Source organism: Heterodontus francisci, chromosome 30 (genome assembly GCF_036365525.1).
Source record: "Heterodontus francisci isolate sHetFra1 chromosome 30, sHetFra1.hap1, whole genome shotgun sequence".
Lineage (NCBI taxonomy): Eukaryota > Metazoa > Chordata > Chondrichthyes > Heterodontiformes > Heterodontidae > Heterodontus > Heterodontus francisci.
Genome location: NC_090400.1, coordinates 58,402,072 through 58,418,080, shown reverse-complemented (window position 1 = coordinate 58,418,080; position 16,009 = coordinate 58,402,072). Strand labels below are relative to the sequence as shown.

General features: G+C 45.3%; 1 protein-coding gene across 3 annotated transcripts in view; it reads left to right on the top strand.

Annotated features, from left to right (window-relative positions):
- LOC137346841 (transient receptor potential cation channel subfamily V member 3-like) overlaps positions 1–16,009 on the top strand; it is a 55,391-nt gene that overhangs the window by 32,975 nt on the left and 6,407 nt on the right. For all 3 annotated transcript variants that reach the window (XM_068010769.1, XM_068010767.1, XM_068010768.1), the window contains 6 exons: positions 1,708–1,866; positions 2,601–2,675; positions 4,371–4,444; positions 5,551–5,716; positions 7,625–7,691; positions 8,890–9,161. In XM_068010769.1, the coding sequence (XP_067866870.1) occupies positions 1,708–1,866; positions 2,601–2,675; positions 4,371–4,444; positions 5,551–5,716; positions 7,625–7,691; positions 8,890–9,161 (813 nt within the window). The remainder of the gene's footprint in view (positions 1–1,707; positions 1,867–2,600; positions 2,676–4,370; positions 4,445–5,550; positions 5,717–7,624; positions 7,692–8,889; positions 9,162–16,009) is intronic.

Sequence of the window (16,009 nt, the reverse complement as noted above, 5' to 3'; positions counted from 1 at the left end):
TTGGTGAGACCACATCTCAAATACTGTGCGCAATTTTGGTCTGTTTATTTAAGGAAGGATGTAAATGCATTGGAGGCAGTTCAGAGGAGGTTCACTAGATTGATACCTGGAATGAGCGGGTTGTCTTATGAGGAAAGGTTGGACAAACTGGGCTCGTTTTCCCTGGAGTTTAGAAGAGTGAGGGGAGACTTGATTGAAGTTTATAAGATCCTGAACGGTCTTGACAAGGTGGATGTGGAAAGGATGTTTTCTCTTGCGGGTGAGTCTGGAACTAGGGGGTACCCTTTTAGGACAGAGATGAGAAGAAATTTTTTTCTGAGGGTTGTGCGATTTTGGAACACTCTGCCTCAGAAAGTGGTGGAGACGGGGTCACTGAATACTTTTAAAATCGAAGGTAGATAGATTCTTAGACAAGGCAAGGGAATCAAAGGTTATTGGGGGTAGATGGGAGTGTGGAATTCTAGACGCAAACATCAGCCATGATCTTATTAAATGGCGGAGTAGGCTAGAGGGGCTGAATAGCCTACTTCTGCTCCTAATTTGTATGCTCATATCCCTCTTTTATATTTCTATATGCTGGTGTCAATTTAGTTTAACCCTCGCCAGCCACACTATTGAACCTCCCCAAGAGGACATCGGTCCCAGTCCTGTTGAGGTGCAACCCGTCCCTTTTGCATATGTGCCCCCTGCCCAGAACTGGCCCCAACGTCCCGAGAATCTGAAGATCCCTCTCCTGCGCCATGCCTCAATGCTCCTCACCTTCCTATTTCTACTCTTGCTCGCACGTGGCACTGGGAGCAATCGAGAGAATACTAGCTTCGAGGTTCTGCTTTTTAAATTCCTCCTGAAAATCTGACCGCACAATCTCAATACCCTACCCCCTGCCCTCTGTCATTGGTACCGACATGTACCACAACTTCTGCTTCACTCCCTTCCCCTGCAGAATATTCTGCACCCTCTGATGTCCTTTCCACTGGCACCAGGGAAGCAAATGACCATGTGGAACTCATGATGACTGTTACAGAAATGCCTGTCTGTTCCCCTAACGATGGAATCTCCTATAATCACTGCATTTCTACTCTTTGCTGTTCCCCGCTGTGCAGTCATTTGCCCATTGGTGCCATGGTCTGCATTGCACTCCTTCAAAGTGTCATCACTCCCATCAGTCTCCAATGCTGAGTTCCAGTTTGAGTGTGGCTCAGACCCCAAAGACGCCTGAACTTCCTGCCTCTTCCAGATGGCCAGCCATCTATTATCCTGAACTCTCACTGCCTGTGGGGTGACCACCTCCTGGAATGTACGACCCAGGAAACTCACCCTCCCTGATGCTCCGCAGTAACTCCAGCTGCCCCTCAAGCTCGGAAATCCTGAGCCCAAGCTTAAGCAGCTGGAGACACTTCCCACACACGTGGTCACCCAAAACACACGAAGTGTCCTGAAGTTCCCACATGCTGCAAGAATTGCAACAGGTCTCAGCTACCCATCCATAATCTAAGAAGAAAATTCTTCCCCCTTGTAGAATCTAGTTGGCACCTTGTTTAAACGATTAATTTTAGTTAATGTCTCTAGACCTGCTCTGTGCCAATACAATTTTTTTCTTGTTTACCTCGAACGAAATTGGTCCAGTCTGAAACCTCGATCTTTTTATACCCCACTGCCGGTCTCACTCTAACGGATCTAATTATTGCTCCCCATCACCCCATTTAGAACCGTCACATGATGTTGTCTGTGGAACCTCTGAGCACTCTGCTCGAACAGAAGTGGCAGAAATTTGCAGCCTACATGTTCATATTCAGCTGTTTCCTGTACATGTCATATATAATTGCTTTCACGGCTATTTATTATGACCAGTCTCAACCAAATAAGGTAAGCAGTTCCTCTGAAAAGACTTGCATTTCTAAAGCACGTTTCACAACCTCACAGCATCCCAAATGAAGTACCCCAAAGCACTTTACAGCCAATTAAGTACTTTTTGAAGTGTAGTCACTGCTGTAATGTAGGAAATGTGGCAGCCAATTTGCACACAATAAGTTCCCACAAACAGCAATGCATTAATGACCAGATAATCTGTTTTTAGCAATATTAGTTGAGAGATAAATATTGGCCTGAACGCCAGGGAAAATCTTCTTTGAGGTAACGCTGTGGGATCTTTTATACCCACCTGAAAGGTAAGATAGGATCTCGGTTTACCATCTCACCCAAAGAGACAACACGTCCGACAGTGCAACACTTCCTCAGCACTGAGCTGGCACAGTCAGCCTAGAGTTTGTGCATATGATTCTGGAATGGGACCTCAGCCTCTTTTGAACAGTATGAGGCTGCAAACTTCCCACCTTTAAACACCTGGCTGTTTCATCTGGTGTTGCAACACTGCTGAGATTTTGCAGCTATGCTCCCTCTTGCCGACAGGAATTCCTATAGGCATCTGCCCATACTCCAGACGACCCGAGGGGACAGGGTTAGGGTTGAGGTGACACACACTGCCAGGACCCTGCCCCACTCTAAAATAACAGATCATAATGAAGCCTATCTGAAATAAACACTGGCAAATTTATGGTCTATAATAGTGAACATATTTGTATTTTCGGTCTTCATTTCAGACAACAACCACTTCATGGCAACTAGCTGGACGTATTTTCATTTCATCATGGGCTGGCATTTTATTCATCATGGAAGTAAGTGCAAAATTATTTATTGCATGTTCTGTTCCTTAGCATGCAGGTACAGCAAGCAATTAGGAAGGCAAATGGTATGTTAGTCTTTATTACAAGGGGGCTGGAGTATAGGTGCAAGGAAGTCTTGCTGCAAATGTATAGGGCTTTGGTGAGATCACATCTGGAGTATCATGTAAAGTTTTAGTCTCCTTGCCAAAGGAATAGTATACTGGCCTTGGAGGGATTGCAAAGATTCACTAGATTGGTTCCTCAGATGAGACATTTGCACTATGAGGAAAGATTGTCCTATGAGGAAACCTGGCTTTATTCTCTGGAGTTTAGAAGAATGTATAAAATTGAGGGCTTGATGGCGTAGAGGCCGTTTCCCTGGTTGGAGAGTTTAGAACTGAGGGCAGGGTGGAGGAGGGGTGGGGGGGTTGATAGGATAAGGGGTCAGTCAGGATGAGAGGAGGAGAAATTTGATCACTCGGGCTGGGGTCTTAAATCTATGGAATTATCTACCAGAGGCCTGTGGATGCTCATTGAGTATATTCAAGACTGAGATTTTCAGATTTTTGGGCACAAAGCAAATCAAGGGATATGGGGGAAAATCAGGCAGGAAGGTGGAGTGAAGTTAGAAGTTCTGCCAGGATATTGAATGACTGAGCAGACATGAGAAGCCATATGGCCAGCTGCTGTGCTTATTTTGGTGGTTTTGATTCTGTCCTGGAATATCAGTTGAGTTAAACTAAATTGAGTTGGAGCTGGTCGTGTTGAACTAGCATATTTTGATTGTGCTATGCTGTAGTTTTGGAACATTGCAAGCTTGATTTGGTTATTTGTATAATACAGCGTTAGGGAATGTTTTGTTATGCCATGTTAAGTTTAACTTGGTTGAGCTGGTTTTGACGAGTTGGGTGGTTTTACTGATGCAGGTACAGTGGCATAATGGTCGTGTTAGTGAATTAGTAATCCAAAGACGTAGACTAATGACCCAGACACGTGTTCAATTCCCATAACGGCATCTTAAAAATTAGATTCAGTTAACTAAGTAAAAAGCTAGTATCGGTTATGGTGACCATGAAATTCAGACTGTTGCAAAACCCAACTGATTGACTAATGTCCTCCAGGTAAGGAAACCTCATGTCCTTAACTAGTCTGACCTAAAAATGACTCCAGAATTGCACTAATGTGTTCATAATTGCACAATGACTCAACCGCCCTGTGAAATGGCCTAGTAAGGCAGCTTTAAAGGCAGTTAGGGATGGACAATAAATCTGATTTTCCAATGATGCCCACATCACATGAAGAAATCAACTAAAGGGTTTTTTTTTTTGTTCATTCATTCATGGGATGTGGGGGTCACTGGCCAGGCCAGTATTTATTGCCCATCCCTAATTGCCCTCGAGAAGATGGTGGTGAGACGCCTTCTTGAACCGCTGCAGTCCATTTGGGGTAGATTTACCCGCAGTGCTGTTAGGAAGGGAGTTCCAGGATTTTGACCCAGCGACAGTGAAGGAACGGCGATACAGTTCAAAGTCAGGATGGTGTGTGACTTGGAGGGGAACTTGCATTGGTTTGTGTATTAGCTTTGTTGAATTGAGATGTTTTAAATGGGGTAGTTTTGTTGAGGCAGTCTCTGTTGATTTTTGTTGCATTGCACTGGCATTATCATTTAAATTCAAGCACCAATAAAATGTTTTTCAACCTTTGCAGATAGTGATGATATCCCAGTTGAGACTTTCTGACCTTCAATCAATAATGACAGATGCCTGGTTCCACATCCTGTTGTGAGTGCATCTCATTAGTGGATGACTTTGTATTTGACCATTAACCCATAGTGCAAGATTCCCTTGAAGACAAAAAAAAAGAAAAACTTGTGTCCCACGCCCAGACTTGAATATATAATCCAGTCTAACATTAGTGAATGCTGCAGAGATACTGTCCTTCTGATGAAACAAAGGCAACCAGTGACAGCTCGTGTGCACCCCCTACTGGACAGCACAACAGTACCAGAGAGAGAAGTGTGTCTGTAACTGCTCGCCCATATCATGATCAGACTGTATTGTCTTGGTCAGACTGTTGCTGTATTGTCATTCTCTTTTCTTGTATGATTTCTGTTTGCAAAAGAGGACTAATCTACCCACTGATTTAAATACATGAGGGCAGGAAATCTGAAACAACAAAGGCTTGAAATTCCCAGTAAGTTTGTCACTATATTTATTTCTAAGATTATAGCACCATATTTATAACTTACTAAATTCACCTTTCATCGCACTGCTGTTATTATGGCTGTTTCTTTTGATGGTTTCAACCTTTCTTTCCCATCCTTCCAGTCTTTATTTTTCTTTTCTCTTCAACTCAGACGTCTGCTAAGAGGTAAATCAGACACACTGGAGCAAACTGACTGCCCTGAACATCAGAACGACACATGATCTTTTATATTTGGGTTAGGAGTCTAGCTAACTCTTTGCAAAGCCCCAACTGGGACTCGATTCCCTGGGGATTAGATCGTCACCTTTTCAACCAAGGTCACGGGTTTGAGCCACAGTTTGGAGACTTCAGCACAAAATTCTAGGCTGACACTCCACTGCAGCACTGAAGGAATGCTGCACTGTGTGAGGTGCTATCTTTCAGATGAAACGTTAAACTGTCGCCCCTCTCAGGTTGATGTAAAAGATCTTTCTGGCCTCAAATTTGAAGAGCAGGGTGCCCTGGGCCAATATTTATCCCTCAAGCAAAACTTTTTTTGATGTGATCTGGTTATTATTTCCCAAACATTTGAGAGAGCTTGCTGCATTTCCTTTACATTACAACAGCAACCATATCTCAAAAAGTACTTCATTTAGAGCTTAGGGATGGATATAAAATGCAAGATCTATCTTTCCCCTTGCAGCTTTTTACAGGCCGGGTTAGTGGCCTTCTGCACCGTATTTGAGTGGATAGGTGTGGATCTGCACCTGGCATTTCAGGTAGGAGCGATGACTCTCGGCTGGATTAATATCCTCTACTACACACGGGGATTCCAGACTATGGGAATCTACAGCGTCATGCTACAGAAGGTAAGAGCGAGCTCCAAAACCAGGCTTACAGGATTCAAAGTTGAAATGTTCAGAGGACAAAGGGAAGGTGGATGGAGTGGTTTCCCCAGAGAGTAACTGAAGTAATGGAAGTGAGCAAGAAAGGCTATTTGATGGGGAACAATAATAACAGACTTCAAGAGACATAGAAGTATTGCTGGAGAGGGAAGGGATTGAGTGATAGTGAGAAGGTGGGAGGTATAAATGAACAATGGGAAATGAGGGAACAAAACTTGCGCGTATATAGTGTCTTTAATGCAGGAAACCATCAGCACAGCATCAGACAAAAACTGACACCATGATAAAGACGACATTAGGATAGGGAACCAACATCTCAGCCAATGAGGAATATTTTAAGCAGTCTTAAAGGAAGAGAAGTGTTGAGGCCTAGAGAGGAAATTTGAGCTTAGGGCCTAGATTGCAGAAGGCATGGCCATCAATACTGAGGCAAAAGGACGTGGGGTTCCAAAAGAGGCCAAGAAACATTCTTGAGGGTTTGTAGGATGTTAGAGATAGGGAGGAGTGAGACCATGGAGGCATCTGAACACAAAAAGATAAGCATTTTAAAACTGAGGCATTTGTGGACACATTTTTAGAACAGAGGGTATAGCCAGTTTCAGGTGCTGCATATTGGAGTGCCAATGTACAATAATCTGGTTCCATGTGCTCCCTAAATTAAATGTTGGAGTTCTTTCCCCACAGCCCTTGCCTCTCCAGTCCTGAAGTTGGTATGTTGCAGTAGCAAATTAGCAAGATCAAGACAGACCATTAATCTGGTGGCGATCAAGAATGATCGAAGATGTTGCATTCCTCGATCTTTGTCTCATGTTAGATTAATTGGTCATATACTCCATTCTGGATGAGCCCCACACCAACATCAAATTCATAATCTAGACTCAAATTGCAACTCAGTACCAAGGGAGTGCTGCCTTGTCAGAAAATTCTTAAGAGGGCTTGACAAGATAGATGTTGAGAAGCTGTTCCCCTGTCTAGAGCATCTTGAATGATGAGTCAGTGTCAGGATAAGGAGTCAGCCATTTAGAACTGATGAGAAATTTCTTCAAAGGGTTTTGAATCTTTGGAATTCTCTGCCCCAGAGAGCTGTGAATGCTCAGTCGTTTAATATATTCAAGACTGACATTGAAAGATTTTTTGGGGCACGAAGGGAATCAAGGGATATGGAGTTCAGACAGAAAAGCAGAGTTGAGGTAGATCAGCTATGATCTTATTCAATGGCAAAGCAGTCTTGGCCTACTCCTGCTGCTATTACTAATGTTCTTAAATGCCCTCTTTTAATTAGATGTTAAACCAAGGTCCCATCAGCCTGCTCAGGTGGGTGTGCCCTGGTACTCTGAGGAGCAGGTGGTTAGTTCCCTACATCTTGGGCAACAGTCCTCCCTCAAATACCATTAAAAATTGCTGCTGGTGGAAGCTTGCGGTTTAAAAACTGGCTGTTGGATTTAACGCCCCAAGATCCAGTACCACTGAAATACTTCATTATGTGAAGGAATTCAGGCCCTTGAGACAAAGAAGTGGCAAGGCATTACTCTCTTAGTCGCCCTGCAGTAAAATGATGAAACCGGCTTTATTTTGTACATTTCTCCAATGCCAATAGAGGGTAAAAAGCAACAGGACCAGTGTAGATCTGAAGCCAAGTGCTCAACTTAAATCATCCCATTCTACTGCATACAACACTAACAGCTGTTGGAACCCTGGTAATGTCAAGTCAAGGGAGCCAATCCATCCTGAAGGTCGAAGGTAGATTACAGGGTCATTCTGAAGCTCTGCTTGATTTGGGTAGTGCAAATAACCCATTCCCACTCTACCTGGTTTGTGAATGCAATCATTGACCCCATTACTATATCTCAGTTCTTGTTTTCACTCTTTCAGATTATGTTAACTGATGTTGTGAGATTCCTGTTCGTCTATTTACTGTTCCTAGTCGGATTTGCTGCAGGTATATTTTCTTTTATACGTTTTGATTAGTTATTTCCCTAAGCAATCCACAGGTTAGAGAACAATCTCAGTGAAAGGCCAGCTAACAAGGTCACATTTGATTGGGTTCTGTAAGGTGGTCTTGGAGACTATTATATTGCATATTAAACCAGTGCCTCACTACATTTACTGGCCCCAATTCTATTGTCATATTTCCATTACAGCATCCCTAGTTTGTATTGGGCTGATGCAGTTTACTCATTACTACTTTACCTATGTAAGCCCATTGGTTACACCTTGTTTAAAATGCTATCTTTAAAAAAAGATCCGTGGCTCTTCTGAAACTCTGACAGTCTCCTTTTCACCATGGATATCCAATCCTTCTACACCTCCATCCCCACTAGATGGTCCGAGGGCTGTCCACTTCTTCCCTGTACAGAGATACTAGTCCCCATCCAGCACTGCCACCCTCCTCTTCTGCCTGGCTGAACTTGCTGTCATATCAAGAATCAAAATTCTGGGGCTCCTGACCAAAAAGCGCTGTGGGTGTATCTACACCACACAGACTGCAACAGTTCAAGGAGGCAGTTCACCACAACCTTAAGGGCATTCGGGATGGGCAATAAATGCTGGCCCTGCCAATGTTACCCAGATCCCATGAACAAAATTTAAAAAATTCAAACAACTTCTCCTTTGACTTTACTTACTTCCTCCAAATAAAAAAAGATGTTGCTATGGGAACCTTTGGTTAAACATGGGTCCTAGCTATGCCAGCTTTTGAGGGATGTGTGAAATACTCTCTGTTCCAGTCCTACTCGGGTACCCTCCCTCACTGCTTTATCCAGAAGATTCTTGACTGCATTGGTGTAGTTTCCTGCTCTTGTGCCAACTGGAAAATTTCAACATGACTTCCAACTCCCCCCTGCCCCCCAATTCCTCGTCTTCACATACAGATGCTGCTTGACCAACTGAACATCCCCGACATTGTTTTTATTTCTAATGAATCTTCTCTGCAAGGGGATAGCGAGGGGGGGGGGGGGGGAGAAGCGAGCAAGGGGGGAGCGCGAGCAAGGAAGAGAGGGAAGAGAAAGCACACACGCGCGGACACAACAGAGCCCAAAGCTATGGGTGAAACTGCAGTATTAATACACTAACTTGAGGTAGTGCAGTTTGCATTTCACTTTCTCTTCACACTCATGAATGTAAATTGACACCCACAGCACTCGCCTCCCTGATTGAGGGATGCTCCAACAATGCAACGTGTAGCTCTTTTGACAATTTCAACACTGCAGTGCTGGAACTCTTCAAGCTAACCATTGGACTAGGTGATCTGGAAATACAGAGTGAAGCAAAATACCCACAGCTCTTCCTCATCCTCCTGGTGATATACGTTGTTCTGACCTTCATCCTCCTGCTGAATATGCTGATTGCACTGATGGGGGAGACGGTGGAACACCTTTCCAAAGAGAGCAAGAACATCTGGAAACTACAGGTATCTCAAGCTGTCTTTTTCCAATATCTTCACACCAGGCTTCAGACCAGGAAAACCTTCCCTTTCCAACATTTACCCTGTAGGCCTGAAAGCACTGCCTCATGCTACAGGCACCAATCACCCTCCTAGTGCCTCCTTCAAGTGGCCTCTTCAAACCCGTGAAGCTCTACAAGGGCAGCAGGTGCATAGGAACACCTCCACCTGCAAGCGCTGTTCCAAGTCACACGTCAGCCTGATCTGAAACTGTAATCACTGTTCCTTCACTATCACTGGGTCAAAACCCTGGAACTCTACCGAACCACACTGTGGGTATACTTACACCGCAAGGGGGAAGTCAGAGTTATACAGCACAGAAACAGACCCTTCGGCCCATCGTGTCTGTGCCGGCCATCCAGCACCCAACTATCCTAATCTCATATTCCTGCACTTGGCCCGTAGCAGCGTATGCTACGGCGTTTCAAGTGCTCATCTAAACATTTCCAAAATGTTGTGAGGATTCCTGCCTCCACCATCTCTTCAGGCAGTGCGTTCCAGATTCCAACCACCCACTGGGTGAAAACATTTTTCCTCAAATCCCCTCTAAACCTCCTACCCCTTACCCTAAACCAATGCCCCCTGGTCCTTGACCTCTCCACTAAGGGAAAAAGTTTCCTCCTATCTAACCTATCAATGCCCCTCAAAACCTTGTACCAGTGGCGTAGTAAACCAGAGACCCAGGGTATTGCTCTGGGAACATGGGTTCGAATCCCACCACCGCAGAAGGTGGAATTTGAATTCAATTAATAAATCAGGAATTAAAAGCTAGTCTAATGATGGCCATGAAACCAGTGCCAAATGTTGTAAAAACCCATCTGGTTCACTAATGTCCTTTTGGGAAAGAAATCCGCTGTCCTTACCTGGTCTGGCCTACATGTGACCCCAGACCACAACAGGTGTGGTTGACTCTTACATGCCCTCTGAAATGGCCTAGCAAGCCACTCAGTTGTATCTAACCACTACAAAGTCAATAAAGAACGAATGAAACCGGATAGGCCACCTGGCATCAACCTAGACACCCAGAAACAACAATGGCAAACCCAGCTCTGTTGACCCTGCAAAGTCATCCTTACTAACAACTGGGGGCAAGCGCCAAAGTTGGGAGAGCTGTCCCACAAACTAGCCGAACAGCCTGACAGAGTCATACCCACAGAATCATACCTTATGATGTCCTAGACACTGCCATCACTATCACCAGCTATGTCCTGTCCCACCGGCAGGATAGACCCAGCACAGGTGGGCAGCACTGCAGTATACAGTCGTGAGGGAGATGCCCTGGGAGTCCTCAACATCGACTCCAGACCCCATGAAGTCTCATGGCCTCAGGTCAAACATGTGCAAGGAAACCTCCTGCTGATTACCACCTACAGCCCTCCCTCAGCAGATGGGTCAGTACTCCTCCATGTTGACCACCACTTGGAGGAAGCGCTGAGGGTGGCAAGGGTGCAGATTGTACTCTGGTGGGGGACTTCAAAGTTCATCACCAAGAGTGGCTCAATAGGACCACTACTGACCAAGCTGGTTGAGTCCTAAAGGACACAACAGTTAGACTGGGTATGCAGCAGGTGGTGAGGGGAACCAAGAGGGAAAAACATACTTGACCTCGTCCTCACCAATCTGTCTGCCGCAGATGCATCTGTCCAGGACAGTGTTGGTAGGAGTGACCGCCCCAAAGTCCTTGTGGAGACGATGTCCCGCCTTCACATTGAGGATACCCTCCATCATGTTATAGATGTAAACGGGTATGATAGTGTCAGGATTACGGAGACATAGCTGCAAGGTGACCAGGGATGGGAAATGAACATCCACGGGCATTCAGTATTTAGGAAGAACAGACAAAAAGCAAAAGGCAGTGGAGTTGCATCGCTAGTTAGAGGAGGAAATTAACGCAATAGTGAGGAAAGATATTAGCTCGGATGCTGTGGAATCTGTATGGGTAGAGCTGAGAAACACTAAGGGGCAAAAAACATTAGTACATAAATCCCGAAACTACAGTGATGTTGGGAATGGCATTAAACAGGAAATTAGAGATGCATGCAATAAAGGAACATCTAATTATGGGTGACTTTCATCTGCATATAGATTGGGCAAATCAAATTAGTCACAATACCGTAGAGGAGGAATTCTTGGAGTGTATACAGGATGGTTTTCTGGACCAATACGTTGAGAAACCAACTAGAGAATGGGCCATCCTAGACTAGGTATTGTGTAATGAGAGAGGGATAATTTACAATCAAGTGGTGCGAGACCCCTTGGGGACGAGCAACCATAATATGATAGAATTCTTCATCAGGATGGAGAGTGACGCAGTTGATTGAGACAAGGGTCCTGAATCTTCGTAAAGGAAACTACAAAGGTATGAGGCGCAAGTTGGCCATGATGAATTGGGAAATGTTACTTAAAGGGATGACGGTGGATAGGCAATGGCAAACATTTAAAGAGCGCATGGATGAACTGCAACAATTGTTTATCCCTGTCTGGTGCAAAAGTAAAACGGGAAAGGTAGCCAAACCATGGCTTACAGGGAAATTAGATAGCATTAGATACAAGGAAGAGGCATATAAATTTGATAGGAAAAACAACAGACCTGAGGATTGGGAGCAATTTTGAATTCAAAGGAGGACCAAGGGATTGATTAAGAAGGGGAAAATAGAATACGACAGCAAGCTTGCAGGGAACATAAAAACTGACTGCAAAGGTTTCTATAGGTATGTGAAGAGAAAAAGATTGGTGAAGACAAATGTAGGTCCCTTAGAGTCAGAAACAGGGGAATTTATTATGGGGAATAAAGAAATGGCTGACCAACTAAATGCATACTTTGGTTCTGTCTTCACAAAGGAGGACACAAGTATCATACCAGAAATGTTGGGGAACACAGGGCTTAGTGAGAGAGAGGAACTGAAAGAAATCAGTATTAGCGGAGAAATGGTGTTGGGGATATTAATGGGATTGAACGCCGATAAATCCCCAGGGCCTGATGGTATACATCCCAGAGTACTTAAGGAAGTGGCCCTAGAAATAGTGGATGCATTGGTGGTCATCTTCCAAGATTCTATAGACTCTGGAACAGTCCCTACAGATTGGAGGGTAGCTAATGTAACCCCATTATTTAAAAAGGGAGGTAGAGAGAAGGCAGGGAATTACAGATCAGTCAGCCTGACGTTGGTAGTGGGGAAAATTCTAGAGTCCATTAATCAAAGATTTTACAGCAGAGCACTTGGAGAACAGTGGTAGAATCGGATAGAGTCAGCATGGATTTACGAAAGGGAAATCATGCTTGACAAATCTACTAGAATTCTTTGAGGATGTAACTAGTCGAGTTGATGAGGAGGAGCCAGTGGATGTGGTTTATTTGGACTTTCAGAAGGCTTTCGGCAACATCCCACATACGAGATTAGCGTGTAAAATTAAAGCACATGGGATTGGGGGTAGTGTACTGCAATGGATAGAAAATTGGTTGGCAGACAGGAAACAAAGAGTAGGGATAAATGGATCTTTTTCTGAATGGCAGGCAGTGACTAGTGGGGTACCGCAGGGATCTGTGCTAGGACCCCAGCTATTCACAATATACATTAATGATTTAGATGAGGGAACTAAATGTAATATCTCCAAATTTGCAGATGACACAAAACTGAGTGGGAGGGTGCGTTGTGAGGAGGACGCAGAGGCGCTTCAGGGTGATTTGGACAAGTTGAGTGAGTGGGCTAATGCATGGCAGATGCAGTATAATGCGGATAAATGTGAGGTTATCCACTTTGGTAGCAAAAACAGGAAGGCAGATTATCTGAACAGCTATAAACTGAGAGAGGGGAATATGCAGCGAGACCTGGGTGTTCTCATACACCAGTCGCTGAAGGTAAGCATACAGGTGCAACAGGTGGTTAAAAAAATGGCAAATGATATGTTGGCCTTCATAGCGAGAGGATTTGAGTACAGAAGCAGGGATGTCTTGCTACAATTATACAGGGCCTTGGTGAGGCCACACCTGGAATATTGTGGGCAGTTTTGGTCTCCTTATCTGAGGAAGGATGTTCTTGCTATAGAGGGAGTGCAGTGAAGGTTTACCAGACTGACTCCTGGGATGGCAGGACTGACGTATGAGGAGAGATTAAGTCAGTTAGGATTATATTCGCTGGAATTCAGAAGAGCGAGGGGGATCTCATAGAAACCTATAAAATTCTAAGAGGACTTGACAGGGTAGATGCAGGAAGGATGTTTCTGATGGCGGGGGAGTTCAGAACCAGGGGTCATAGTCTAAGGATATGGGGTAAACCTTTCAGGATTGAGGTGAGGAGAAATTTCTTCACCCAGAGAGTGGTGAACCTGTGGAATTCGCTGCCACAGAAAGCAGTTGAGGCCAAAACATTGTATGTTTTCAAAAAGGAGTTAGATATAGCTCTTGGGTCTAAAGGGATCAAAGAGTATGGAGCGAAAGCCAGAACAGAATACTGAGTTGGATGATCAGCCATGATCATAATGAATGGCGGAGCAGGCTCAAAGGGCCGAACGGCCTACTCCTGCTCCTATTTTCTATGTTTCTATGTTGTGTGGCACTACCACTGAGCTAAATGGGATAGATTTCGAATAGATCTAACAATGCAAAACTGGGCATCCATGAGGCGCAGTGGGCTATCAGCAGCAGAATTGTCCTTAGACACAATCTGTCACCTCAGCCTGGCATATTCCTCACTCTGTTACCATCAAGCCAGGAGACCCAACCCTCGTTCAATGAAAATTGCAGGGGGACATGCCAGCAGCAGCACCAGGCTTACCTCAAAATGGAGGTGTTAACCTGAAGATACAACACAGGACTACTTGCATGCCAAACTGCATAAGCAGCATGCTATAGAGCGAAGCGATCCCATAACCAACGGATCAGATCTAAGCTCTGCAGTCCTGCCACATCCAACCGTGAATGGTGGACAATTAAACAACTAACTGAAGGAGGAGACTCCACAACTATCCCCATCCTCAATGATGGAGGTGCCCAGCACATCAGTGCAACAGGCAAGGCTGAAGCATTTGCAACAATCTTCAGCCAGAAGTGCCGAGTTGATGATCCATCTCGGCCTCCTCCTGAAGTCCCCAGCATCACAGATGCCAGACTACAGCTAATTCAATTCACTCCGCATATCAAGAAACGACTGAAGGCACTGGATACTGCAAAGGCTATGGGCCCTGACAACATTCCGGCAATGGTACTGAAGACCTGTGCTCCAGAACTTGCTGCGCCCCTAGCCAAGCTGTTCCAGTACAGCCACAACACTGGCATCTACCCAGCAATGTTGAAAATTGCCCAGGTATGTCCTGTGCACAGAAAGCAGGACAAGTCCAACCCAGCCAATTACCGCCCCATCAGTCTACTCAATCATCCGTAAAGTGATGGAAGGTGGCATCAATAGTGCCATCAAGCAGCACTTGCTTCGCAATAACCTACTCACTGATACTCAGTTTGGGTTCCGCCAAGGCCACTCAGCTCCTGACCTTATTACAGCCTTGGTTCAAACATGGACACAAAGAGCTGAATTCTTGAGGGGAGGCGAGAGTGACAGCCCTTGACATCAAGACAGCATTTAACAGAGTACGGCATCAAGAAGGCCTAGCAAAGCTGAAGTCAATGGGAATCAGGGGGAAAACTCTCCGCTGGTTGGAGTCATACCTAGCGCAAAGGAAGATGGTTGTGGTTGTTGGAAGTCAATCATCTGAGCTCCAGGACATCACTGCAGCAGTTCTTCAGGGTAGTGTCCTAGGCCCAACCATCTTGAGCTGCTTCATCAATGACCTTCCTTCAGTGATAAGGTCAGAAGTGGGGATGTTCGCTGATGATTACACAATGTTCAGCACCATTCGCCAAACCTCAGATTCTGAAGCAGTCCGTGTAGAAATGCAGCAAGACTTGGACAATATCCAGGCTTGGGCTGATAAGTGGCAAGTAACATTCGCGCCACACAAGTGCCAGGCAATGACCATCTCCAACGAGAGAATCTAACCATCTCCCCTTGACATTCAATGGCATTACCATCGCTGAATCCCCACGATCAACATCCTCCAGGCGACCATTAACCAGAAACCGAACTGCAGTAGCCATATAAATACCGTGGCTACAAGAGCAGGTCAGAGGCTAGGAATCCTGCGGCGAGTAACTCACCTCCTGACTCCCCAAAGCCTATCTACCATCTACAAGGCACAAGTCAGGAGTGTGATGGAACACTCCACTTGCCTGGACAGGTGCAGCTACAACAACACTCAAGAAGCTTGACACCATCCAGGACAAAGCAGTCCGCTTGATTGGCACCCCATCTACAAACATTCACTCCCTCCGCCATCGACGCACAGTGGCAGCAGTGTGTACCATCTACTAGATGCACTGCAGCAAAGCACCAAGGCTCCTTAGACAGCACCTTCCAAACCCACAACGTCTACCAACTAGAAGGACAAGGGCAGCAAATGGAAGGGAATACCACCACCTGCAAGTTCCCCTCCAAGTTGCACACCACCCTGACTTGGAACTCTATCGCAATTCCTTTGCTGTCACTGGGTGAAAATCCTGGAACTCCCTTCCTAACAGCACTGTGGGCATACCTACCTCACATGGACTGCAGCAGTTGAAAAAGGCAGCTCACCACCACCTTCTCAAGGGCAATTAAAGTTTGGGCAATAAGTGCCAACCTTGCCAGCTACACTCAAATCCTCACCTGAATAGTAAGCAGGCTCCCTGACCATAGGGAGGGCATCATAGTGGACCAGATCCTGTCCTTCCCCAAAATCCCTGCATGTGCACCTCCAGTAGGGCTCAAATGGACAGTGATCAA